The 26,523-nt window shown below is 40.2% G+C and overlaps 1 protein-coding gene across 1 annotated transcript in view; it reads right to left on the bottom strand.

The window, feature by feature from the left end:
• The window catches only part of unc13c (unc-13 homolog C (C. elegans)), a gene marked incomplete at its 5' end in the record, with an annotated part of 113,607 nt that overhangs the window by 39,862 nt on the left and 47,222 nt on the right, over positions 1 to 26,523 (bottom strand). The window contains 6 exons of the mRNA XM_080499578.1: positions 5,737 to 5,822; positions 7,815 to 7,948; positions 15,221 to 15,349; positions 16,387 to 16,476; positions 24,171 to 24,239; positions 25,132 to 25,288. Coding sequence (XP_080355704.1) covers positions 5,737 to 5,822; positions 7,815 to 7,948; positions 15,221 to 15,349; positions 16,387 to 16,476; positions 24,171 to 24,239; positions 25,132 to 25,288 — 665 coding nt within the window. The remainder of the gene's footprint in view (positions 1 to 5,736; positions 5,823 to 7,814; positions 7,949 to 15,220; positions 15,350 to 16,386; positions 16,477 to 24,170; positions 24,240 to 25,131; positions 25,289 to 26,523) is intronic.

Raw genomic sequence — 26,523 nt, 5'->3', positions numbered from 1 at the left:
AACTACTATGAAGTATAAAAAAAGGAATACTTGGTTAACTCTTGTTAAAGCACCCCTTTCCCACCAAGGGACTGTTGAAAATGATTCCCCCCCTTTTTTCTTAAATTAACTACTCCTCTTCATCTTTAGAATTTAAGTTGTGGTTGCATGATGTTTACTCGTTTAAGGTGAACCATAAAGGGCCTCTGGATGCTCAATATACTAAATAATTTCATAGAAAATGAGGCTGATGATGGCTAATAAGATTTGTTTCTGAAATTTTAATTTCCCTCAACACAGTCCAAGTGTTTACAGTAAAGCTCTGAGTGAATAAATATATGAGGCAACAAGTTTAGATACAGTCATTCATTATTTCACATTCTACCTCTTGTGTTCTCTCACTCTGTCTTTTTTTATCCCCCGTCTTCCCTCCTACCTCTCAGTGTCTCCTACCCGCTCCTCTCACACATTCAGAGATTCTAACTGAAATGCTAAATTTAGCAGCATCCATTTCTGCACCAGCACCAAAGGCCTCCGAGCAGGAAGAAGAGGATGCATCAAAGACTTCATTAAGTAATGCACACGCACGCACGCGCGCGCGCACACACACACACACACACACACACACAAAAAGCAAGACGTTCCGACGAGCCTCCTTTAGGGTGTCTCTGTTAGCTGCTCTGCCAGTTTTATGTACATTACATAAAGAGGTCACTCTGAGTCACTTCCTTTTGTCTGGATGGGTAACACAAGCTGCTGCAACCTGGACACGCTTAACATGTGCTCTACCACCTTTTCAGCACATACTGCTTGGCCACGAAAGAAGATGTGCATACCAATGCAGTACGTCACAAAATGATTTGAGCATTTTTCTGCGTTTTACTATAAAAAGTGTGAGAAAACAAACAGCAGTCCGGTTGGATTCTATACCAGTCATTCTGTTGCGGTATAAATAGACAAAGGAAATGTGTCCATGTAAGAGTGCCATGGTACATTTTCACTTGGCTGATATATGAAATGTGACAATGGTAATGGCCCAATATAAGGAAGTGTTTAGATGTTCATTAGACTGTATTGAGCCTTCATCTGGGCACTGCCACCAAAGATTGTGCATAGCACTCCGCATGTAATATTTATAGAGACACCTCCACTTTCCACTTCACCAAAGCCATATGGATGCTCTGATTATGTATTTTCTTAATCTTGGGTGAAAAGCAAGCATGCCATATACAAGATGGTATGTCATTGTTTCATGTAAGCTGATCACAAGCAGACGTGTGTTGGTAATTTGTCTATAAATGCACTGTATTTTTAGATATTTACACAAGTCAAAAGCTACTTTAGTGAATCACCAACCTGTCTCCACCAAACCCAACGCAATGAAATGTGACTGCCAATAGAACTAACAAAAAATGAGCAATAATTCATACAAAGTGCTCCTTTGAGGAACATGACAGTCATGTCCTCCTCCTGGCACACGTCGCTGTGGGCATCCACTGATGTACTGACAACAGGAGGCAAGAGGAGGGTAGAGGGTTCAGGCTCAAGGAGCGAGAATAAGGGTATATGTGACTGAGTGCATCCATGATTCTTGTCTCCTTTTGTAACTCGGACACCCTCGGGCAAATGAGACACACACACACAAATATATGCACTACGCAAACCTGCTGTGACAGCAGTCAGTAACACCCTAGGTGGTCACATGCCCAGCTGCCCTGACTCAGATATGCGCACACACACCAACACAAAGGCTCTTTGTGTCTCTGTTGGATTATTGATCCACTTAAATATTTACATGTCATGTTGTATGTGTATAGAAGAGAGAGGTGGAAGGTGGAATACGATACTCAAAACCTATCCACTTATCAATAAGTATTACCTTTTAATTCAAAATGGCCTCAAATCAGCATAATGAGACGACGCATCATTCTCGATGTCACCTCAAAGACAATCTTGTGACGGAGCTAAAGTTATGTACATATTGACCAAGTTTTTTCAACATGGTTTGATGATGTATTGAGTCTCTGGAAGAAGCAGCAGGAAGTATCGGGAGTACCATGAATGCAACATTCCTGTGGTATCTACGAAATAACCAAGTACAAAAGATTATAATATATATATATATATTGGTTTTATATAGCGCTTTTATTGACACTCAAAGACACTTTACATTGCATTATTCATTCACTCCATACTCAGTGGTAAACTACGTATGTAGCCACAGCTGCCCTGGGGTGGACTGACTGAGGAGAGGCAGCCAAACTGCACCATCGGCCCCTCCGACCACCACCAACCACTCACTCGCACACTGCATTCACATAATTCTAGCACAACTCGTCCACGGGCAACTCGTCAACAAAACTGCAACCCGCGGAAAACTTGTCCGCGGATGAGATTTCAGAATTTTTTTGAGAAAATAAATCCTGTACAATGTGGTTTTACATATTTGTAGTCGCCACTGCATGAGCCCCACAGCTCGTTAAAATGTCGGAGGGCGGGCTTACGTAAGGCAATTTAACGCATCCCTCAAAGCGGTCAGCGACGAAGCAGCGTTTTAACTTTTCAACTGCGCAGCTCATTTATTTTCAGAAATACGTTTCTGAAAACCGTATTTCTGAAGACCGTATCTGAGCCGCTCCACGATGCGCTCTTGTTGAGTTTGCACTGTGGGCAGCAGCCCACTTAGCCCACAGCAAAATCAGACAATGATTATGTTTTGTGTCTAATATACGTCATAATCCTTCCAAGTGTGTCAAATATACTTTGAAATCCAATCCTTCAAATCAATAATGCTGAAGAAAAATAGTGAGTTGTCAGGGGTTGCAGTTTTGCGGACGAGTTGTCCATTCACCCATTCACCCAGGCCTTTTGGGGTCTTGCCCAGGTACACTTGGGCATGTAGGCAGGCAGAGATGGGAATGGAACCTGCAACCTTCGATTGGGAGACAACAGCTCTACCAAGCAAGCCATTCTGCTCTGTTGATTTACCCAATATGCCCCTGTAACTACACAACAAAAATACAACAGGGTATTGACAAATTGGCGGCTCAACAGCGCCACCCTCTGTCCAATAGAGTCGCGATTTAAAATGTATGCTTCTAAAAGTTATAAAATCTTACAATGTTCCTGTCATTGTATATAATTCCAAAACAAATAAGCATGAATTAATGTTTTTTATTTGACCTATTGTTTCCTACTCTGCCACAAGTTATAATCTTTAATCAAATATTCATTTCATTTTCTCAGGTTTCTCAAGAAGTGACCCCGTGTTCCTGTATGAAAAAACAGGAATCAAACCAAAGTGGGCTGCAGAAGAAGCTCAGCTGGAACAAATATTGCTTCATAAAATGTAATATATGTTGGTATTTGAAGTAGATGCTGGATAATAACAATGTGAAAAATTATTTTACTGTATCACAAACAGGGTGGTATAGAGGTCACTATATTGTCAAAGAAACCAATTCAAAAATGAGCGCGCTGCCAAAATATCAAACAAGTTCAATGAAACTGAAAAAACTAAAAATGGCGTTTCACTTTAGTTTCGAGGAAGAACTAACTGAATATTTATGAGCGAAAAAAATGTGTTTGGCTACATAACTTTGGCAATAACCCTCATGAGGAATGGAGGCTTTATTACTATTTCACTTGCTATCAGTAAATACCCCAACCAAAGATACCATATTTACTCTGGCAAACATGTAAATAAAAATAATATGGAATCATAAAGAATGATTACGATAGGGGACTATATTTAAATCCCAGCTCATTTCCTCACATAGAAAAAAACAACCATGTGTAAACATGCACCTGATGCAAACGCATATTTTTATATGAACTGATTCTCCATCGGGCCCCTGCTAAACTGCAGATGAGGTTTAGAATAATCTCAAATGAAAAGTGGTGCATATACAGAATCTATACATCAGTGTGTGTTATAGACATGCAGGTGTACGTGTGTGTATTGAGACACTGCAGTTTGCAGTGGCTGCACATTGCGCCCGGTTGCTATAGCAACTCAGAATGGCTTAGTACAGAGGAAGCATCAGGTATTTTATGTAGTGTAGATGAGGATAAATCACCAATAAGCTCCTGCTCTTTAGTGAACAGTGTGAACAGAATTTCCAATCTTTGACCTCCGTCGCCGAACCCAACTTTTCTACTCAATAGTTTTTTTGGATTGTTTTTATTTTTATAAATAATTCATACTACTCTGTCCTGTTCAACTCAGCAAATATGTGAATTAGCAGTTCATTCTTTCCCAGTTAAAATACTCATGAAATAACCCCCCAAAAACACAACAAATGCCAAATTGAAGAAAGGTGGTGTAACAATTGAACTTAGAAACAAAACATTAAAATACATTTGGACAACGTCGTCCTCTGCACCCAAAATAAAAAGATATAGATCAAATAAATAATACCGTGACAAATTCAGGCAGGTGGCAAATATGTTTCCTTTGATAAAGAGTTACTTGAATGGCATGAAGTACTCAGACATGAGATTGAAATGGCATCTCTGGCACGTGAATGTTATAATGAATGATTCCTGAGTAGCAACGAATAAAGTAACAGTTGTTCCTTGAACAACTGTTTTATTTTATTGAAGATTTCACCCCCCCGCCCCCCCCCCCTAAAAAAAAAAAAGAAAATGGTAAATTCTATTTTGCAGAATAGCATTTTAAATTAGGCACTAAATTGCTGCCAAAAAGTGATTGATATACTACTCTCCTGAGTAATTAGTGAGGATGGATGAAGTTGACTGATTATTTTGATTCATGCAGGATTACAGATAGTTAATCACTTCTTTTGGATTTAAAACTCCTTTTTTAAATTATTTGTCCCTGTGCAATGTGCAGTATCCGTCTTATATCCTGATTATGTTGCATACTTATAAGTTAAACTCTGTTTCTTGGGTTTTAATCGATATACCACATTCTATTGCAGAGCAGCAATAGAATGTGGTACACCTATTAAAATTATTTATATTCAACTTTATTTGTGTTTTAGTTGGCACGATACATTAATTTCAAGGCACTTTTACAGAAAAAAAAATACTTTCCACATAAGCAAGCATCTATCAAAAGACATCTATTGATTTGACTCACAAACCCCACTGCAGCTTACCAGCCGTAGCGCTTAAAAAGCCACCCATTCGTCATAAGTTTAAACCAGTGACATGCATTTCGTCCATTCTCTCAATAGGTTTAACTCAAATACTGACCTGTAAACTACTCCACTTCTTAAATGCCCCATAAATCATTTTCCTTGCTAGATTTATTTCCCTAATTTACATTGGAAGCAACTGAGCCACGCAGTCGCCATACTACAGGGACACAAAAACCCGAGCCTTACATCTGTTACTGACTGTCCCCATGATCAATGGTTTATCTTGATTAAAATAAATTCTAGTTTCTCTATCGTGATCGATCGCGTGAAAGCAGTAAACCATAATCTCGATAGGCAGCGGAGCTGACCTCAGCCAGACACAGCCTATAAACAACATTGTGACACCAGCCAATAAACAGCAATCACATACAGTGAAGTGCAAGGCGGCCACGTTTCCAATGTGAGAGCAAACGAGAGAGCAACAAATAACACTGACTGCTCATCAGCAAATAGCAGAAACAGTTTCACATCCAGCAGTAACTGATCACCAAGTGCAGGACTAACTGTAGTTAGTCCCCCCCCCCCCCCCCCCCCCCCCCACCTCCTCCCACCACCGCCACCATTCAGGGAGTACTTTCTGATTGTCACTGACCTTCCATTGCATACTTCATATCCAGGGCAAAGAGGTTCCACGTGATCTCGGCGCTGATCCTGCCCACATTCAGCTCCTGTGGAAACCTGGTGGAATTGAAACGGATTCCAATCAGACTTATTTCCATCTAACGACATGCTCCAGCGGATGTCCTGATGGCTTGGCCCAGCCCGAATCTCTAACAAATGACTTAACAGATGTGCAAGAGGACATGGTTGGTGACTCTCATAATCTAATAATCCCCCGTCATCTCAAAACCAAGTTGAATTGGGGCGGAATTGAGATGCTGCTTACAAATGAGGGGAAGCGCAGGAGGAAATGACAAAGCAAAGAACCGAGACCGGGGTGGCAACCTATCTGCCAAGTAATCTGCGATTTTGAAATGTTTATAGATTTTCAGTCAAAGCAGCAATGTGACAGGTCGATAGTTTAATTGTCCTTATCTTCAGACAGTGATAGGAGAATGTTTACAAATCACAGGACCTCAGGCGGGAAAACGGTCAACTTAAATGTTTTGGTTTGATTCTGGACCAGTGTGATTCTAATAAACTCATTTGTCAAATAATTTCTGATGATCTGCTCAGTCAGGATTCTGCTGCAGAAAGCCTGCACTAAAACTTTCTTATCCCTTCTCCAAACCATCAGCACATCCTTTTCTGGAGCAGAGGAGCAAATACCCAGACTGCATGGAAGGTTGATTAGTATTCCCAGGACTGTTTGTTCCCTTTTTCATCTCGATCGCTCTCAAAATCTCACTCCGTTATTCTTCTTCTCCCTGTCGTTCACCCACACGGTGCACGGAACAGAAACCAAACAATGAAGGCCACCTTCTTGTAAAAATGAACATAATTCCTATAGCCACTATGTATATCTGTAGAAGTTACATCCATCTGTGTGTTGAATATCCCTATGAAGAGTATTTCTGGAGATAATCTCTAAAGCTTCTTATGCTCTACACTTCTAAAAACACTGTCACTCAGTTTTTAATTCTCAATGTTAAAACAAATCTAAATTTATTGACTTGAAATTTTCAACACATACATTATATTACCATATAAATATTTCCAGTAAGAAGTGGAAGATCACCAGATCACTAGCAACTGGTTTGTATCTGGATTGGATTGTGAGGAGTGTCACATTCTGTCACTCTGGAACTTGACCAAGGCAACGTGGAGCCACTCGGCACGGATATTGCAAATCTATCATTAGACAGTGCAGGAGAGAAAGCTCAGGGCATAAACAGCTCTAATAAGCATCGTAAATCAACAGGAGGAAGGAGAAAAGAAAAAGGGGAAGCAGAGAGAGAAAAGCCTATTTGATGCCATTTCTTCTGGGGCAAGTTATTCTCTATTTTCTTCCGGTTATGTCATTTCTTTTCCCTTTGGTTTATTGTTTTTTCTTGATAACCAACTCGTCTGAACAGTGAACATTTTGCGTGTCCCACAAATCATCATCACAAGCAGCAGCCCTATTTTCCTATTTACGGAAATCTGTAATCTCTTATATAATTTGCCAACAGCGCTTTACACTTTTATCCATCAGCGTTGTGGTTCAAAGTGTTTTTTGCCTGAATTGCAGCCGTACAAGGCCAAAATTCATTAATTTCTCCTCAATCTGAATATTTTTTTTAAATGTTTACTGGAAATAAATATATATATTTCTTTTCCCTTCAAATCTATGAACAAAGTAGGGTTTTTTTTTTACTTGAACTTGTGTCTATTTTGATCCTTTGTGGTTCATTATGATAAGTAAAGTTGCTGTAATAAAGCAACAAATAAAGAAAGAAAAGCTAAAGACACTAGAACTACTGAACAAATACATAAATGTTCAAACTTATCATAAACCATACATATAACTGACTGTACATCAATATTCCACACGTCATGTGTTCATTTATTAAACATCAGCATTAATCTTAAATCCAGCTGCTTTGAAATATACAGGGAAAATTATGTTTTTCAAGTCTGTTTTAAGACTGACTAATATTCAATTCATTGGCAAAAAAAAAAAAGCTGGCAAGGCATTTGCAAAGAGCAGTCTGGACATAGGTTAAGATTCACTGAAGAACAAGTACATACTGGTTAATGACTGGGGTGTACGCTGTGCGGTCCTCATCGATTACAGACACCATGAGAGTGATGAGTTTTGGCCAGAAGTCCAGGTTCTTTATCGATGGACCCTGCTCTTCTCTGGGAATATCTTGCTTCCGGCTCTGAGGAGAAGGAAACATGGATGGTGAGGTGAAGGTTGGACCAATATCTTCAAGGATTAACATTTGCATTATCTATGTGATGACAGCTGATATTAGAAATGTATATTTTATCATGAGGAGACTTTCAGAAGCAGACATTCCATTAATCAATATTGTACAAGAGGGAAAGCTGGATTACATATGATCACCACCATCGGAGGTTCAATCCCAGTCTACACCGGTCTATGTGTCGAAGTGTCCTTGGGCAAGACACTGAACCCTAAATTGCTCCCAGTGGTCGACTAGCGCCTTGCATGGCAGCTCTGTCCCATTGGTGTGTGAATGTGAGCGTGAATGGGTGAGTGAGCTGATATGTAAAGCGCTTTGGGACTACCTTAGTGTGGTTAGAAGGCGCTATATAAATCTAGACCATTTACCATATAAATCTAGACCATTTACCATTGCTATTATCCTGATGTGATTTGGACGGATAATGACAACGATGCTGATTTACAGTACAACCGTACAACCTTGAACGTGGATACAAACTCTGCAAAAACTGAGAAATTGTCAAGAACAAAAACAAAGTCAGCTCTGCTTAAGATGTTTCATACTCTATAAGAAACTCAAGTACTGAACTCAGAAGATGGAAGAGTGGTATGCTCGCTATTCCACATTAATGTTCTTTTCAAATTCCTGCACAATCACACAGTTGCTGTCAGACGTCACTGACTGAGTGGCTGACTGACTGACTGACTGACTGACTGACTGACTGACTGACTGACTGACAGGGAGACAGTTAAACTATGTATTGGTTGACAGGAACAAAAATACACCAAAAAATATTTCTTTCATCATTTCTTTTGCTTGCAAAAACACATCTTATTTACAGTATTTCTATATTACTGTAGATTATTGCCTGTTTATTCTTGTATATTTAGTTGTGTGATATTTTCCATGTGTGCCAACAGAAATAAAGCTTCATCTGTCAGCATTATGTTCCAGTTAGCTGTCATTAGGGACATTACAACCACGGGATGAGTGATGTGCTGTGAAGTGTCCATGTACAACAGTTCCAACATTCGGGAGTATATCAGCACCAGCATAATATGACGTATTTATTACATTCAGAAAACATAGACAGAGGTGGTGAATACCTGAGAAAACTAGGAAACCATTTAAACCATGTAAACCTGTCAAGACCAGTTTGTTTGTCCATTTTGTTTTATCACAATCATTTTAGTTTATATAGGCTGCACAGTGGTGTCATCAAGAAGTCATGGAGACGAGAGGTTCAAATCCAGGTTTGTGTCTATGTGTTTGTTCTGTGGTGAACTGATGACCTGTCCGGGGTTTTTCCCATGATTTCACGGTTTGTTAGTTGGAATCAGCTGCAGTGCCCCGCATCCATAAACTAAATGAAGCAGTACAGAAGATGGATGGAGGGAAATTCAGCTTCTAAGTCATGTATCCCAAATTAGAATACTTATCAGATGTTTCTTTTCATTTGTAAAACAGTGGTCATAATTATCACAATCACAGTTCCTGTGTTATACAATGATAGTGAACTTTAAGGGATGCGTCTGCCAATGACTGTTACACACTGAAGAAATTCACCAAAATAAATACTGTATGTAATGCAATTATAGTTTCGTCAATTCAGCTCTGTAAATACATGCTTTTTATAGTTTAATGCAAATTAAGAGTAATTTAAAGCAAAAACCTCCTTAGCAGTTTTGTCGTTTTTTTCAAAACCATGCTGTGGTTTGCTGAGTATGTGTTTTAAATAACTGGGAGGGAGGGACTTATCAATTTATTCATTTGATTAAAATATCCATTGTCATAAATGAATGAAATGATAATGTAGTGAGGACAAAATGAGATTACCAACTTAAACCATTTTTTTTCTGGTTCAGATCAAAACTGTAGTGTACATACGTACAAATCCCTCTGCTGGGAAACCAAAGCCTTTAACTGTGCCGTTGCGAGGTTTCCTACCAAAATTGCCATGGCGCACGATCAAAGTCTCCAGGGGAAAGATTTAACAGATTACAGCTCAATTGTGAGTGGTGTCTGTGTATGAAAACATTTGTGCGTGTTGACTTCTCTAGCAGGAATTTGTGTTGCTGTGTTGAGGTGAAAGATGCTGAATCCAAAACCTCTCACTGCTTCCACCATCTGTTCACCCCACACTGAGTACGACCGCACTGATCCCCGTCGTTTAGCCTGCCACGACAGGCTCCACCAAAAAAAAAAAAAAAAAAAAAAGATGCGCAAGACATGGAAACACAGCTGAGTTCATATAATGCCACAAACTCCCACATACTGACTGCATCTAATATAGAAGAACCACCTGGGTTGTGCTTTCACTCTGTGAATGATATCATCCAAGAGTGTTGATTTTTACCATTCTTAAGAGGCTGCGGCAACAGATTCAATTTTGTGTATGGGTAATTCTTACAGGGGCAGAATGTATTTCTGATTACAAAAAAAAATAAAAAAATCAGTCAGAAATGAAACATGTTGAGATCAGGCACTGAATAATTGAATTTAATTATTTAAGAACTTCCAGTGTATTGACCGTGGTGCAGCACACACACCGAAGATGAAAAGGGAGCCGGGGAAATGAAAACGCAACATGAGGCAATTTATCCTCAAAACAATCCTTACAGACCAATCAATTCCGACAATAATGAACTTGTGTCTGATGACGTTAATTCTTGTTTTAAATATATGGTGATGCAAGGCGGGCTATTCTGTCGCATGTCTTGCTGACGTCGCATTTGCTTCCGAATTTAATCTCAGAGGAACAAGAAACGCAGATGGAGCTTACGGGTGACTGTGCGACAGTCGATCATGTCGACCCAGGGTTCATTACTTTAATCATTTTGGGTTTAGGACTGCAAAAGTTAAGTCTATCATCGCACGTGCAAGAGACATGAAACAAGATAATGACTCATTCCAATGGAGATTCCATCACATGAATCATAGTGATCAAACGAAGGTAAATCCTGAATTTGCATTCTCAACACTTCTGAAGTAAATGTGAAAATCACAGGGATTTCAAGTAGGTAGTAGTCTGTGGAACTTAAACAGTGAACCTAGCATCAAAGAGAAGGTGTATCATATAGTGTGAGAGGCCCAGGACAACAAAGAGAAACTATAATACTGGATTATAAGATACACTTCCTCTTAAATTGGAAATATGAATATTAAAACAAATGTCTCTCCAGGAGATGAACCAGCTATACAAAAGCTATCAGTGGGCATGTGTTTGTGTGGGCGTGCTTATGCATAACTATATGCATTTATGAAGGACACTGAAGGTTGTGTCAACCCCAGTAAATTACATACAGTATGCATCCCGCTAAAATCTAGTGTGGTCCCTCTTTGCTCATTAGTATTCCCTTCAAGTCAGAACAAATGCATTGTCAGAGGTGATTAAATAGCCCGCTGTCTTTTACAGTCAACAACACACCCATGGGCTTCACTCTCAGTGGTAGTTAGAGGTGAACACAGTGCACGAGGAAGAGTCCGGTGAGTTTTCACTGCTCATGACGCCACATGTTGTAGGAGAGCCAGCAGACATATTCGGAGCAGAGTATAACTTCTCTGCAGGGTCGCTGGTGGTTTATGTTCATTGTTTATCACTTCCAGTCTCTGTGTGGGAGGAATCAGCATTAGCATACAAGTGGCTCCTCATCAATTCCCACAATCTGACACAAATTACAGAGTCTCTGATTGAAGGATGCTGGAGGAGAATGTGATCAAATTCCCGAGAGAATGCACAGTGGCTTGAGCTGAAACTGCTGCGATGCATTTAAAGATGCAGGGGAAATAGGTGTGCATGTGCATGTATGGTCTGTAAGGAAAATCCTACTCAATGCCACCTATTTAGAAATCAAACAACATACTCTTCAAATGCAGTTGAATGCACCACTCGGGCACTGATGGGGAATATGTGATAATGCTCGTAAGAGACGCACTTATCAAATCAATTTGAATTGCTTGCTCGGTGAGTGGAGTAGTCTTCTGGCTCCTCTGTGGTTCTTCTCACAAAGAGGCACAGAGTCAGTGCACGCATGTCAACAATCAGCAACCTGACTCTTCAAAACCAAATTGCCTCCATTCTTCCACCTACTTATGCATTATTATTTGCATAATGCATACAAACATGCACATATATATGTACATTTTTTATGGCTACTCAATGCACCATCCCTCCTGCTCTGCATTCCTTCATAATGGATGAATAACAAGAACATTATTGTTGATTTTTTTTGTGGTCTTTTTTCAATGATTTCTTTGCTCTATTTCCAATTCCTCTTTCGCCTGCTTCTCTAAATCCCCTCTTTACTGCCAGGACTTAAGAAACAGATCTCGCCGCAGCTCCTCCTCCCTCCCGGTCATTTTACGCCCAGGCAGTAGCAGCGAGCTTTGTTGTTGTGTTATGCAAGACGCCTCATTGTGGCCGGGATATTTCACCGCTCGCTGGCCACAGTGTCAGCCCTTGTGTCACTACACTCCATCACTGTTACAAACTGGAGAATTGGGGTCCGGGATGCAGTCTCTGCTGTGGAAGAGGCTACCCAGTGCATGTGAACATAATAATTTATAGTCACAGTGAGGTTTACGTCGGGGTGAAGCTGATGTCTTCTTCCTCTTCCGCAGAGAAAACATTGACAGAGAGGTTGTCTGCTGTGAAACCGGGGTGGACGGAGATGTAATTAGCGTGAGTGTCTATCTCACCGGTTTGGTAATTGCTTACAACCCCTCAGGCAGTTTAAACAAAGGAAGCTTATTATTCAACTTTTGAGCAGATTGCACCCTATTACAACGGAAGAAGACATTATCTTCCATGGTGTGGAGGCCATTCTCCTTGGTAAGTAAACCGTAAAATAATCAGGCAGAGCTGCCTGTTGACTGATTATTTTTTCACTCCAGCAAGGCCAAAGCGCAAGTAAATGAGCGTGGAAATATTAACATGTTTGGAAAAGCATGTGACGACTTGGTAATGCTGCATTTCTTCAATATAGAGAAAATGTGTGTCTCCAAAACTTTAGGAAAAAAACATGCCCTCTTGGTGCTTGTGATATGCTGTGGATGTTCTGCTCCATGTTTTTATGAAGGAAGAGAATAGCATCATATTTTCATTCAAGGACAACATCACATCTATGCTGACATGCTCCCTCTCATACATTATCCATGTGAGCAGTTGGAAGCTAAAAAAGCTTGGGAATTGTCCGTGACTTGCATCAAATAAGCGGCGCCTGATGCGTGGCTGTTTTCAAATAGCTCTCTGCTGCAAAGTGCATGTTTCTTATACAAGGGACATTTTTATGCAAACTTTGCGATCTACACCAAGTGCATTTTGTCGTCAGGTGAGTGCCAGTTGTAACAACGTGTATAGATTTCACCGTATTTTCACATCTCAACAGAAAGCACTCATATGTCACTGACGATAAAGAAATTGCATATACAGGTTTGAAAACATAGTAAGTGTTTTCAAGGTCAGTTTCCAATTATTAAATTAGGAGCTGCAATAAAGCAAGAAGTTCACTTATATCCTACAGGTTTCGAAGGAAATTGAATATTGTAACTGCTTATCTTATGCAGGTTTCTTCCTTGAATCAATCAATGTAATATTATGCTGGTGGCTATGTTTACTTTTCACGCTTTATGTTCATGTTTATTGGTGTTTTTGAAGTGTTGCCTCATTAAAAACATGCCTTCCTCTCTGCAACTGTCTCTTTTTGTTGCTTTGTTTCTCGTAATGTAGTGGGCAGGATAATAGTTTTCAAGCCCAAAGAAACCGCAACCCCCACAATCACGATAACAGACACAAAAGAACATTTAAGTTTAAAAGAAGGCACAGTTGCTGTGTTCATAATGGTCAGTGTTAAAAACTTTTTTATTGGATCTACAAATGATTGAAGTAAAATGTTCTTTAGTGAAATGTGCCTCCAGATGAGAAATAAACCACTAACTGCACATCTAAGCTACAACGACCACTTAAGGGTTGCATGCCTCGACCAATAACCAAAGTCACTGTTGACTATAAAGTACATCTGAACTTATCTGTAGTAATATACAAAAGGGTAAAAATGAAAATGTGTATAAGGTATGGTACGAGGTAGGCTTTCAAAAGATATTGCATTTGATCCCAGTGAACCTTTTTGTGTTCACAATGTGACAAAAAGTTCTGAGAATATTCTGGAGATTTGTCTTCATTGAAAGTAGAACAGACAAATGAGGAGTGGGAATAAATACTTGTGACTTAGAAGTAGATCATATCACATTTTATCAACAATTCAAGCGAAAAGATTATGAAAATTGAAAGAAAATGGCCCACATACTTTTTCTTTTTTCTTGCCCTATGCACATATGTACAAACAGAGTTATTGACATATGAAATTGGAGTCTGTTAGATTTTGGATCCACATGACAAATAATATTTTTTTAATTAGCTGCAAACAGCTGCATTTCCACTCTTGTATATGAACAATAAATTAACTTAATAAACAGCTTTAACTTTACAGTACATACATTCATTCATCTGTTGGCCTTTATTGGTGTTCGCAAAATTGTTTGTCATCAGTATTGGTAATATCACAAGGCTGACTTGCTGGCAGTTTCTCTCACCCAGTGTGTTCCCGAACACAAATGTCAAATGTGTCTGTCACATTAACTCTTGTGTATTGTGTCATTCGCATCTGTGGTCATACCCATTAATCTTCCAGTGAGTCAAGATCAGGCGTGTCACAATCATTGTCGTTCAGTGGCCATGCATCAGCCCAACTTTATTACGATGGGATCAAACCAAATTTAAGCATAATACTTTATACTAATACCAACAACTTTCTCAAAATCTCTTGAGGCAAGGGTAAAGGTTTCAGTGTCCAACCAGCCAATCTTCGATAAGTATTTCCAAACCTTCGAAATGACTACAGGCTGCAGCTTTAGATCTTGTAATATGCAGCTATTCCGCCCACAAGTTACAATAAGGAAGTGCCCAGAATTGTGAATTGTTGGCACTCAAACCACTTGGCACCTTAATCTGTTAAAATGCTCTGACATGGATGAATGAAAACACATCTCTTTTCCAGCAACATTGCAGGAAACCTTGAATTTTCAACATTCATGAAAAGAACATTCGAGTGAGATTTCATAATGTGTTTAAGTGCCACAGCTTTACAAGCAGTTTGTGCACGGTGTATCAATTTGTGGTTAAGAGACAGAGGCCTGATGTGTTGTTTAATAAGGTTTAACCTCGAAAACATCAAAGATGCTTACCTGGTCCAGGAGCTGGTTGTACAGTTCATGACAGTTGTCGAAGATGTATTTATATGTAGAGTCCAGACATGCTTTACAACAGTCCTTCACCACCATGCTGGCTCGCGGTGGACTCTGAAGCTCTTGTACCTGTACACATGTACGAGTACACACATAATTAAAATTCAAGAGGTATGCTTTCGGGGGTTACACCTCCTACACAGTATCAAACCACATACATAGCATACAAATTGCCTGAAATTAACCCCAAAAACCAAAGCCGGGATGCTTTCACTGTCTGCATTAGTTTGTTCCACTCATGATGTAATGATATCAACTTGAAAGTTTGAAACATTTATACCAACATGCCACTTCCTTGTGGGAGAAGGCAAGCTAGTTACATGTATTATGAATACTGTAATTGGCATATGGACAGACTGGCATTTAGGAGGAATGTGAGGAGGGTTTGGTATTGCAGTACTTGAGCAGCGATGCATACTGTATACACAGTAAGCCTCAGCATGGTCATGACATAGAGTGAAGGCTTTAGTAACCTGAAGTGACAGTTTTCATTCCTTTGCTCACAGCTGCCATCTTTACTATTCCTCAGTGCTCTGGTTCTACAACCCGGATAGAGCCTGGTTGTTCATATAGTGTGAGACAGGTACTTTATATTGTGAGGGGAGGATGGTTGATGGGGGAGGGAACAAGGTAGTACTGAGTGCATTTTAAACATTCTGGTTCATGATCAAATGCAGGCCACTGCATTACACAAAGTCAACTGAGCTGCATTGGTATGAAGTTGTGCAACAATAAATTGTCTGGATATGAAGAAGTGGTGTTGCATGAGACAGGTTTTCAGAAAATATGACTTTGAATGGATTGAAATCAATGTGCCTTTGGATTTATGTTTGAATGTTGAGAAATTAATATCTGTGACCATTGTGAAGGCATCTGAATCACTCAGTCAAGGTTCTTCAGTGACAAAGAAAATAACTCAGGTGGCAACAGAGGCCAATATAGATTGCTAGAAATAATTTGTAAATATTTAATGCAGTGTTAGTTTCTCTAATATGCTCTGAAATTGAAAGTCGTACTTTCTGACTCCTTTAGATTGTTCGTTGCCATGACAAACGACATAGTTGTGCTCACACACGTACATGCATGAATTCATACGCACACATTACCTTCATTCTGAAGAAAGTGATGCTGGTCAACAAGTCCACGGTAGACTTCAGATCCTGCAGACGCTCTGGGTTTCCAGCGGGAAAATTATCCTGAAGCAGGAACAGAGGAAAATGACATTACGTCTCTTTTGTAGGAGTATTTTTTTTTTTTACTTCATATCTCCAGCTATCACGTCACCATGCTCAGGCCGCAACAATAAAATTGATTACAGAGCAATGTCCAGCAATCATAACAAAATGACTGTCTGTCTAATCGTTTAGTGGACAAGGGAGGTCTCTGCTGATGAAAAGCTCCATTTCAGGGCCATGAAACCATCAGATGGTGCAGAGCACCATGACGGGGTGAATAAAATAAAAAAAGCTCTGACAGTTCCGAGGAAAGGCATCGTTGGCCCATACATTACCCTATACCTCCAACTCTCTCAGTGCTCTAATAAAATTTTGCTTGTTTTCTACCCTCCTCAACCTTGTCAATAAATGCACACAGAAACCGAGCCAAATCTTTATAGCTGCCTGCAGGCTTGACAGCACAACCACAAGGGAGATCTATCTGAGATCAAGGCCCATCAGCAGAGGCAAAACTCTCTTGATATCTTTTAGACATGAGCAGCTCAGGGAGTGAGTTGGTCGATAATTCAAGATGCCCAGTTTACGAAGAAGTTGTAAAGTACACAAAAGAGGCAGCTGAGTTTTCCCGAAAACAATTGTTCAACAAAACTTAGGATTGGTTGGCAAAACACCTACAGGCAGACAGACAGCAATCTATAACCCTCTCAGTGTACATCCACCAAATTCATGACTGATAGAAGTCCATTTTTGTATTGAAAGTTAGTCCCCAATAAAGGAAACAGCCTCCAGGCAAACAAGCTTGACACACATTCTGCATTAGCAATGTGGACCAGTTGTACTATATTTGGCTGCTGACGTAAAAAATAAAACACATGCAGCCATGGTTGTTTCTCTTTGCCTCAGATAAAATGTTGTTTGCGTCATTTCCTTTTGCATCAACAATTCAGTTTGGGGAGTATTTCGTCATTTGTTTTTAGCAGATGAATTGCATTCAGTTTATATTCTAAAAGGTGATTTAAGAGGGTTGAGCTCAATAACGCAAACTGTCCCCTGCACAAAAACTCTTATTCTTTACTCGTATTCGTTGGAGCCATCACTTCACTTTGTCCCCTTTCAGTGACAACAAGCAAATCATACAATAGCTATTCACACGCAATATGTAGCCTTAGAACACAAGTACAATTTATCTATTCATTCTTTTGAAACATGAACACTTTACAGTAACCTCACTGCAACCTTGAATGTTGCCATAGTGCCACAATGATAGTTCAACATATGTTGAAATACTTCAGTATCTGGTAAAAGAACTGGAGCTTGTATAGAGGGAACACTAATTGAGACTACTGTGTGACTGTAAGCAGTGGTTTTGAAAACTAAAGGTAATCCACATGGGCTCTTGCATTCCTCTAGTAATGTCAAACTCATCTGTTCGTTCTTGCTTTTTACAAAGAGAGAGACATTAACATCTTGATCTGAAAGAGACAAATCACCTCAGAAAGAGCTGAAGCTGCTCTCCCTCAAATAAAGGGCAGTTTCAACTACTTGCCAATCTGCATTTTACTGATAACAGGAGTCTGATCCATCGGCTGCTCATGAAATTAAACGATTCATTCAAATTGCACACAATAACATCTTATATCATATCCCATACATTTAAATGGAGAATGTTGCATATTTTTGCATTTTGAGCATTTTAATTCCCGTGGCGAATTCTCTGACATCAAAAAGTAATCGAGCTGTATAATTATGGCGATTGAAGTTAAGTGATGTCAAGTGCCTATTGACACTCACTTTGGCTGCAGCAAAGCCAGCAACAGCAAATGAATGTGTACATTCAAAATATTGTCATCCCAGCTACCAATCTGTCTGACAGTTGACAATCTGTTTTGACTGCAGATACTATGTGTTCACAAAAACAACTCAATACCCCACTACTTGTATATAAAGGAGTGGGAAAATGAATCAGATGCATTCAAAACTGGTTGGGAAAAGTTTGAGTAGGCAATCGTGAACTAGTAAACTGTTGACTGACAAACACAAAGCATTGTATTTCAGTCTTACTTTCTCCTGCTGACAGACATACCACAGAGATTCACCCACACTCGGGCTTAAAAGTGGCTAATTAAATGCTGCAGCAAGTGCACCACTGCTCTGCAGAAACACTGCGCTCAGAGTTAGATGTATTTACAAGCAGCAACAACAGTGAAGAGAACTTTGTTTAACCCTTGTACAATGCTGAAAACAGGAAAAACCGGGTCTCACTTCATCAGCAGAAAAACGAAAAAGAAAAGGAGGAGAAAACAGATTTATTGCCCAAAGCAGACAAGCATATTAAAAACCCAAAGAATCAATCTCTGGTCCAGAAGTAGAGACAACATCAGCACTGCCTCACAAAGATGAGAGAAAATTCATTATGAGATGAAACGAGGTCTCGATGATGTTGATGAGCATTTCAGTTATTCTTTTGTATTTATACAAGTCTACATGAACATTATGTTGGGCCACAGCTTATGTTAGGTGTGCGATAACTCGTCACCAAAAACGAAGGAAGTCAGGAGATTACTGAAGAAAAAAGAAAAGTGCAAGATGTTTTCATTGTTGTATGCAAAACACTGTACAGCTTTTTCTTCAAATTGACACAACTGCCTTTAATGTCTCCGTGTGGGATTAAGTCACAATCACAACAGGATTTGATTTTGGTCTGTGCAGATTAAAGGATCGAGCATCAAACAAAAAAGTTGTGGAACAAACACGGGGCAACAAGTAGAGCGAGTGAGTGCAGGTAATCATGTGGAAAGAGAGATTGAAAAGCAGTCATGCTCTGATGGGCGCCGGACCACAAGCTGCCACAGGAGCACTGCACTGGTCACCCTGCAGTCCGAGAGAAAGCTTCTCCGACCTGACTGGCTTTTTATGTCTCGTGTTTGACCTAAGACGACTGCTCTCACAAGGGATCACATGCCATATTAGATCTATATATGATCACTTTTGGCATGTAGGTTACTTATTTCATGTCCTCTGTGAAAGACAAGCCAAACTTGTCTCCTCTATTTGAATATTCACCATGTCACTTTGAAATTTCAAAGGGTGAGCGCTGGATTATGCTGGTTCTGCTCTGCAACAAACAGGATTACTCTAAATATTTGCAACAGCACTGATATACTCTTTGTTCTCAAAACATTTTTTTTACTCTGGAGCTTGTAAAATTACATATTTATGAATCATGTGAGGATGACAAACTGTAGTTAAATGCTTCTGCGGCAGGCAAATGTCCGTCGGTGCATTTTGTCAAGGTTTCTACTCAACTTGGCTTACATGTCTCCCAGAGGTATAACTTTTGTTGCCCGTTTGATGCTTCAACATATATATAGTATTAGCCGCAGGATGAGTGACTATGCTGCTACAGCATCTTGTTGACAGCTACGATCACAGTTTAAAACAACACTACTTCACTGGCACAAACACTGGATTGGCCAACTTTCTTTGGAGGGAAGGGAAGGATCTGAACTTTTTATTGGTGTAATCTTTACTTTCTGAGGCAAAACCGATTAAAAAAACCAATAAAAACAAGATAATGCTAATATATATTTTATAAATATTTTACCATCTTTAAAATTTAATGTAAAGTAATAATTACTAATTGGGGTGAGACATAAGTGTATACCTGTAAATCTGCTGCAAGGTCAACAGTGGAAGCAAACACCTTCCTCAAACAGATGTCCTTATTACCAATCAATAAAATAATTAATCTGTGTATATTATGGTTGGTTTAGCATATTCAACTTCAACTTTCAGAGGGTCATAAACTCCTGAAACCCCCCAGTAGTGTGTATACTACACATTCTTCTCACTGGTTGAAGCATAGTGAAGAAACACATGAAGCAGCAAACCGTTTGTTTGCATTAAGTACGTTTCTCCCCGGGCTTGAAGTGCCATTTTAGCAGAGCAGGACCAAACACCCAGCGGTGCTCAATGAACAAACATCACTTTATATCAAACTGCCCAAATATAAGCCAGCAGCCCTAATCCCTCACAGCATGTTCTGAATACTGAGGCTTTATGTTCGCCCCCTGAGAATTTTGCTGGGACAGCCCAGCTATACAAGGTGTCACCATGTATCAGGACTGTTAGAGTAAAGTTGAAGAGGAAGAATTGCATACGTAGCAAAATGTAGAGTGGCAGCTGTACTCCGGCTCCCGCTATGCTGATTCAAGCCCTCTGTTTTACAAAAGCAAACTCAATCTCCCTCAGAATGCCATTATAGGGAAATCCATACAGCAAACGGGCAGAGCAGCCAGATCTGAATCTTATTACTGTCCGGCCGTGGCAGGCAGGCTCTGTGGGATGGCTTCAGAAAGTGAGAGAATGAAAGTGGGAGTATGAACCATGTGTGGAAGTGGATGTGTGTGCATGAAGCACTGGTCTGTGTCAGGTTTGACAAGAGAGCAGCAGGGCGGTGCTGGCAGGTGAAGGCAATGTGATATTCGGTGACTTTTCTGGGTGGAGGTGTCATTGGCAGACAGCTGGGCCCTCTGAAAATAATGGAGGCCATCTCTCCTTCACTTAACCGTTTCACTCCTTCTCTTGCTGCCCACCCATGCCTTTTATTCTTCATCTGTTTCTCTTCTCATGACTTTTAGAATCTATTGTTTTCCCTCCAACCCTCTCCCCTCTTTCTTGCAAATCCCGACTCCTACAACTCTGCTTGTTATGTCCACCCCTCTGTCTAAATCCTCTTTATCCTTCCGTCACCATTTGCAAGTTCATTCTGCGGTTCCCTGAATGTCTTGAGCTCATCCTTCCTTTTTCTTTTCCCTCTTGGTTGGTACACAGCCGTCTCTGCTGCTGGCAGGGTGTGTCCCTGTAATCACACGTGGTTTCACACGGAGCACTGTGGCGAAGAACAGAGGAGCTGAGGCAATCTCCCACTCGACCACACGTTGTCTTTTGTGTCACATCAGATGTGAGAGGGTCATCTTTCAGCGAAAGTTCACCGTCTCATGCCAACAGCTGTGAGGAAGTGTGGACTCGTACAGGCATCTGCACACTTGGGAGTTTAAAATCTGGTTTGTGTGAAGCAAAGACTTAGGGGAAAGAGAGAGACACACTTATGTCGTACACCTGGAGGTGAACACGGTGATCAATGTACATGCAGGTATGAAGGGTGGGCCAAATGGGTGCACGCCTGTGCATGTGAGCGAGTGGTGTTTAACGGGATTAGCTCTCCTGGGATTGTTCAGGAAGATTATGTGCGGTATGTCAGGATTTCAATTTGTCTGAGTAGGATGCAGCAGCACCTTTGCTGGCCTCAATGTGGCAGATCTCTGGAAAAATCAACGATCGGTTTTCTTCATTTTACTATTTCTTGAGCTGACACGTTTGATTTAAAACTTCTGAATTAGCAGCATGCAAGAGTTGAAGGAGAAGGGGCATGGCATGGAAAACAATACAGGGCATATATAATCAAAATATTATCAAATGTTATAACATGGCAAAAGCAGTTTGTTTCAAACTGTTGAGACGACTCCACCAGAAAATTCAGTAGAAAGATGTGAAAAGCTTTTCATTCAGAGACAATCGCTAAACAAATGACTGTTCGGTAACAATTGTTCTCCGCAGGTATGTAAGGCGCGGGGTGGACAAAGGCTAATCCGTCATCATGCAGATTAATCCATTTGGGCCACAACCAGGGCCTCAAAAATGGAAAACACATCATAAATTTGACTCAATGCCTCTATAACACAGCAACAATAACAATAACAGCTGCCATAAACAGATGTTTACTACCATGATGTTTGATTGGACAGGTAACTGCTTTATAGTGTGACATCCTGATAAATAATTCTGCCTCTCCAGTGGATGCTTCACAGTGCTGTCCGCTCCTGCTGCAGCGTGAGCAGGTGAGAATTTGTGACAAATCTCTGATTCAGGACAGTGCAACGAAACCATTGAATAAGACAGTGGGCATATTTACAGTAATATAACAAACAATATATCAACGTATATGTTAATACCAATAACAACATTCAAACCAACCAGAGGCTGTTGATCGAAATGTGAAGCACAACTCCCACCACACAGATTTCAGAAGATGCCCCCCAGGTAAAGCCACCCAGACTGCTAGATGCTCAATACAGTGTCTATTTATGAGACCACGGAGACCACTATTTCTGAAGATGCCAAAAGGCTTCCTGGACATTGCGGGCTGAATAATGAAATTCATGGGCCTGGTTACACCAATTTCCGCTCTCTGCAGAAAACTGCAAAGAAACCTGGATGATTATCATTCAAGTCCATCCATCCCTCTTATACCACTTCATCCAATTCAAGGTTGTGAGCCATGAAACCAGTTCTAAGCTGTGGGAAAAGGCAGGGTGCGCTTTGAACAGGTTGCCTGCACATCACAGGCTGCCACATAGAGACAAACCACACAATATAGGAATAATAGTGGGACATATTAAACTTAAAAAGCATGCTTTTCATCTGTAGTAGGAATATCCAGAGATAGCACAGAGAGAACATGCAGGCGCCACACAGAAAGATGCCCAATCAGACTCAAACCAGGGCAAACCTCTCTGTGAGACGAGAGCACTACAATGCTGTGCAGCCATATTCAGACTAATATCAAGATCATCGTATATAAGTGTATATATTTTGTACTTCAGCATTTCAACAAGTAGCACATATTGCCTTTCCTCTGCTCATCTTCACAGCTTGTAGTATTATGTTTGAGGACACATACCGTTAATGTTAGTCAGAAAATAGGGAACTTGAGTGTGGCCCAAGTGACATTATCAAATGTCATTCTTGGCATCCTCGATATCAGCACATTTACCATGACATTTACCTCATCTTGGTCTCCATATTTACACTTGACATAAATGCGCCCCCCTGTGCATTTCAAACACAAACCCTGAATTGTGATTACAAAAAAAAAAAAAAAACACAGAGTCTGGTAGGTCCCCACAGACAAAAGACACACTTGGCATTAACAACGAAGCGTAACTGCATTGCAGTTTCTTGCCATAAACACACAGGAAGTAGACAGAGTAATATGAAGAGAAGTGACTATATCAAATTAATCAAATTATGTGGTATACTACTATTATTAACACCACTACAATATGGTGTTAACAGACAGCTTTAGAAGATGTGAATGGTAAACACAGACTTGTCAACTGTAAACCACTTTAAGGAAATTTGAGAGACAAACATGTTTTTGTTAAATATGAGGATGTCAGTGCTAATTTGATAGCATCTGTAGAGAAGATCCTCAGGAGAAGACATCCCAGAGACACAAATTAACATACTATATGAACACAGAATAAGTGTAGTCAGGTTTTTGTGGGATACCACACCTTAACAGATTATACATTAACAGCCATTCAAGCCAAAAATGCTTCGTTCCTCACCCTGTCCCTAAACTGACAAGAGTTCCCAAGAGGCCTTATTCACTCTGGTGATTGAAAAACACACCTGACACAAGTATTTGTATAGCACTGCTTATGAAACCTCAGCATCAGCCCTAAAACAACACTGACAATGACATCGTACCTGGCATTTGAGCCGCACAAGGATCCACAATTAAACACATGCTTAAGCCATTAAATCACATCCGAGTCCTTAAAATACATTTATACAAATGTATTTGTTAGCATATGCTGTCACCTGTCAGGTTTTGTGCCTCACAAAGACAAAAAGAAAATCACACATACCCGATATTTGGAGAGGTCGATCCTCAGTGAGTTATGCAGCTGGTCCAGTAATTTGACAAATTTCTCCCTCTGTCAGGATGAGAAGTGAATAATTCAGTCGAGAGTCACCACACAAAAAGCATTGTGGCTGAAAATTTATAACAGTGTGTCCTGTGGCAAAAGCTTCGCCTGCAATGATTCATTTGCACTCCCGGTAACAAAATATAGTGTCGCACTTGGGCGTTGTGCCTGAAAATATTATTTGATGCCTCACAACATTAGCTTATTAAAAGTTTAAATGGAAAACACTGGCAGACCTCAGAGATGTTGATGTTGATTGTGAATGCACAGCTTATTGTGGACAAATGATTGAGATTCATCAGAAAATTCAGTTTTGTCGCTAGTTTAGTACAGAAAACAAAGACTTACTGTAACAGGGTCAATGGTTGCAGACCTATATATAAGGACCCAGCCATCTAAATCCCACTGTCGGAGTGAAAGCCTCTTACTAACACAGCTCTGATAATGCTCTTCATTTTTAATGGCTCTCAGCATTCATTACCAACACAATCTTTCAATGTGAAATTCCTTATGAAGTCTGATAAAATGAGCCAATATTAAAAGGAGCTCAGGGTGAAATTAGACTTCTCTTCTTCTTCTTCTTTTTTTTTTTTTTTTTTATAAAGCACATTTATTTTAAGTGTTTTGTCTGGTCAGTGAAGTTGCTTTAATCACTACGAGGAGAGATAAAGGTGGGATGTCAAACAGAGCGATGGGTGATTCTTGCTATCCCGTTCGAAAATCTCTTTCTGGACATGTTCTTTAACCAATTTTACAAACAGCTCTTCGAAATTCCTCGCATCACATTGTGTGCTCTATCGCTGAAGTTGGTTCAGTGGACAGAATTACTTTGGCACTTGGCTGCTAGCATCACTGCTGCGACGTCACTCTGGTCCAACAAGACAGTCACAGTTGCACTTACCCCAAAGTTAGAAGCAGCGAATCGATCGGAAGCGGAGGCTGTGGTGGTGGTGGTGGTAGTGGTGTGGGCAAAGTAGGCATTGATATTGGCAAGCAGGTTGCTCATAACTGCTGGCACACCAGGACACATGTATTTGGCGGACAGACAAGAGAAATGCCTGCGGAGGAGAACAAACAGCCATTATCCTACTACAACCGGCTCAGAGATTTTGAGCAATTAAACATAATGTCCCCTCCAAGGAGCAAAATGTGATCACATGAAGAACTCTGGACAATTTAGGACCCCACACCAACAAGATGATTTCAGAGAAAATGATCACGATTGTAAAATCCCACAAGCGTAACTGTGCTGAATGAAGTGTATGCATAATTACAGTTTAAACGAACATTATTTGAAGTAAAATGCTGAAGGATCTCACTTGTCCTGCTGCTATCAACCGCTTTGCACCGCAGTAACTACAATAAAAAAAAAAGTGAGCAGACATGCTGCAGTACTTTATTATTTTCACCTCCTGACTGCTGAAGACAGAACATATTTTAATGTTCCAAACAATTACTCCTGTAGGAAGAGTTAGCACGTAAGTAGTCCACTGCCCTGTTCGTGTAGTGAAAAAAAGTGTCTTCAATGACTATCTTTGACAAATTAGGCAATAAATCAATACTGTATAAGCTCCACTATTAATGGCATGAAACGCCACAGTAATGGATGGAACAAACAAGTGTGATAGTACATCAGTTGATGCTGTGGGGGCTGAGATGCAATCACCCCCAGAGGAACGGAAGTGAAAAATGTAAATTTTAAAAACTTTGCTGTTTAGTTCTGTAACATACACCACAGAGACAAACTCCTGCACAGTATTTGCTCTTGCCAATTGAAGTGTTTTCCACTGGGGAGACTGAACATGCATCAGGCTGCTCTGAAATTACACAAGCCATCTCTCCCAGGGGAAGGACTGAGGGAAGCAGTTTTTTTGTTGCAAACTCGATGCCTCCCATTTGAATAAATCTTAAATCTATTTCTCCTTTCCCGAGTGCCTTTTTAACTCTTTGAGCCGCACATGGCAGGAGAGTATTACCTCTTTAGCGCTGCTACAATCCCGTCTCTCTGTCTAAGACACATGTGCAATAGTGCTACCCAATAATAATGAAGTGCTGGAGCCTGAGAGTCCTGGTCTGAGCAGAGATCACTGCCTTGAGTGAAGAGCATATGCTCATTTTAACACTTCATCCTGCTTCTTCACAGGCCATGTGGAATGCCTCCTACATATAAATCAGCAGTACTTATAGTGAAAGCTGGCTGCCGTCCTCAAACATATCCATACAGCACGGAAAATGGATTGTCGGGACTCTTTATGATATACCACGTTTTAAAGTGCAAGAATCTGTGTGCTTT

This window comes from Blennius ocellaris (genome assembly GCF_963422515.1).
Source record: "Blennius ocellaris genome assembly, chromosome: 1".
Taxonomy (NCBI): domain Eukaryota; kingdom Metazoa; phylum Chordata; class Actinopteri; order Blenniiformes; family Blenniidae; genus Blennius; species Blennius ocellaris.
Note: the sequence above shows the minus strand (reverse complement) of the source record. Positions and strands in the feature narration are given on the sequence as shown.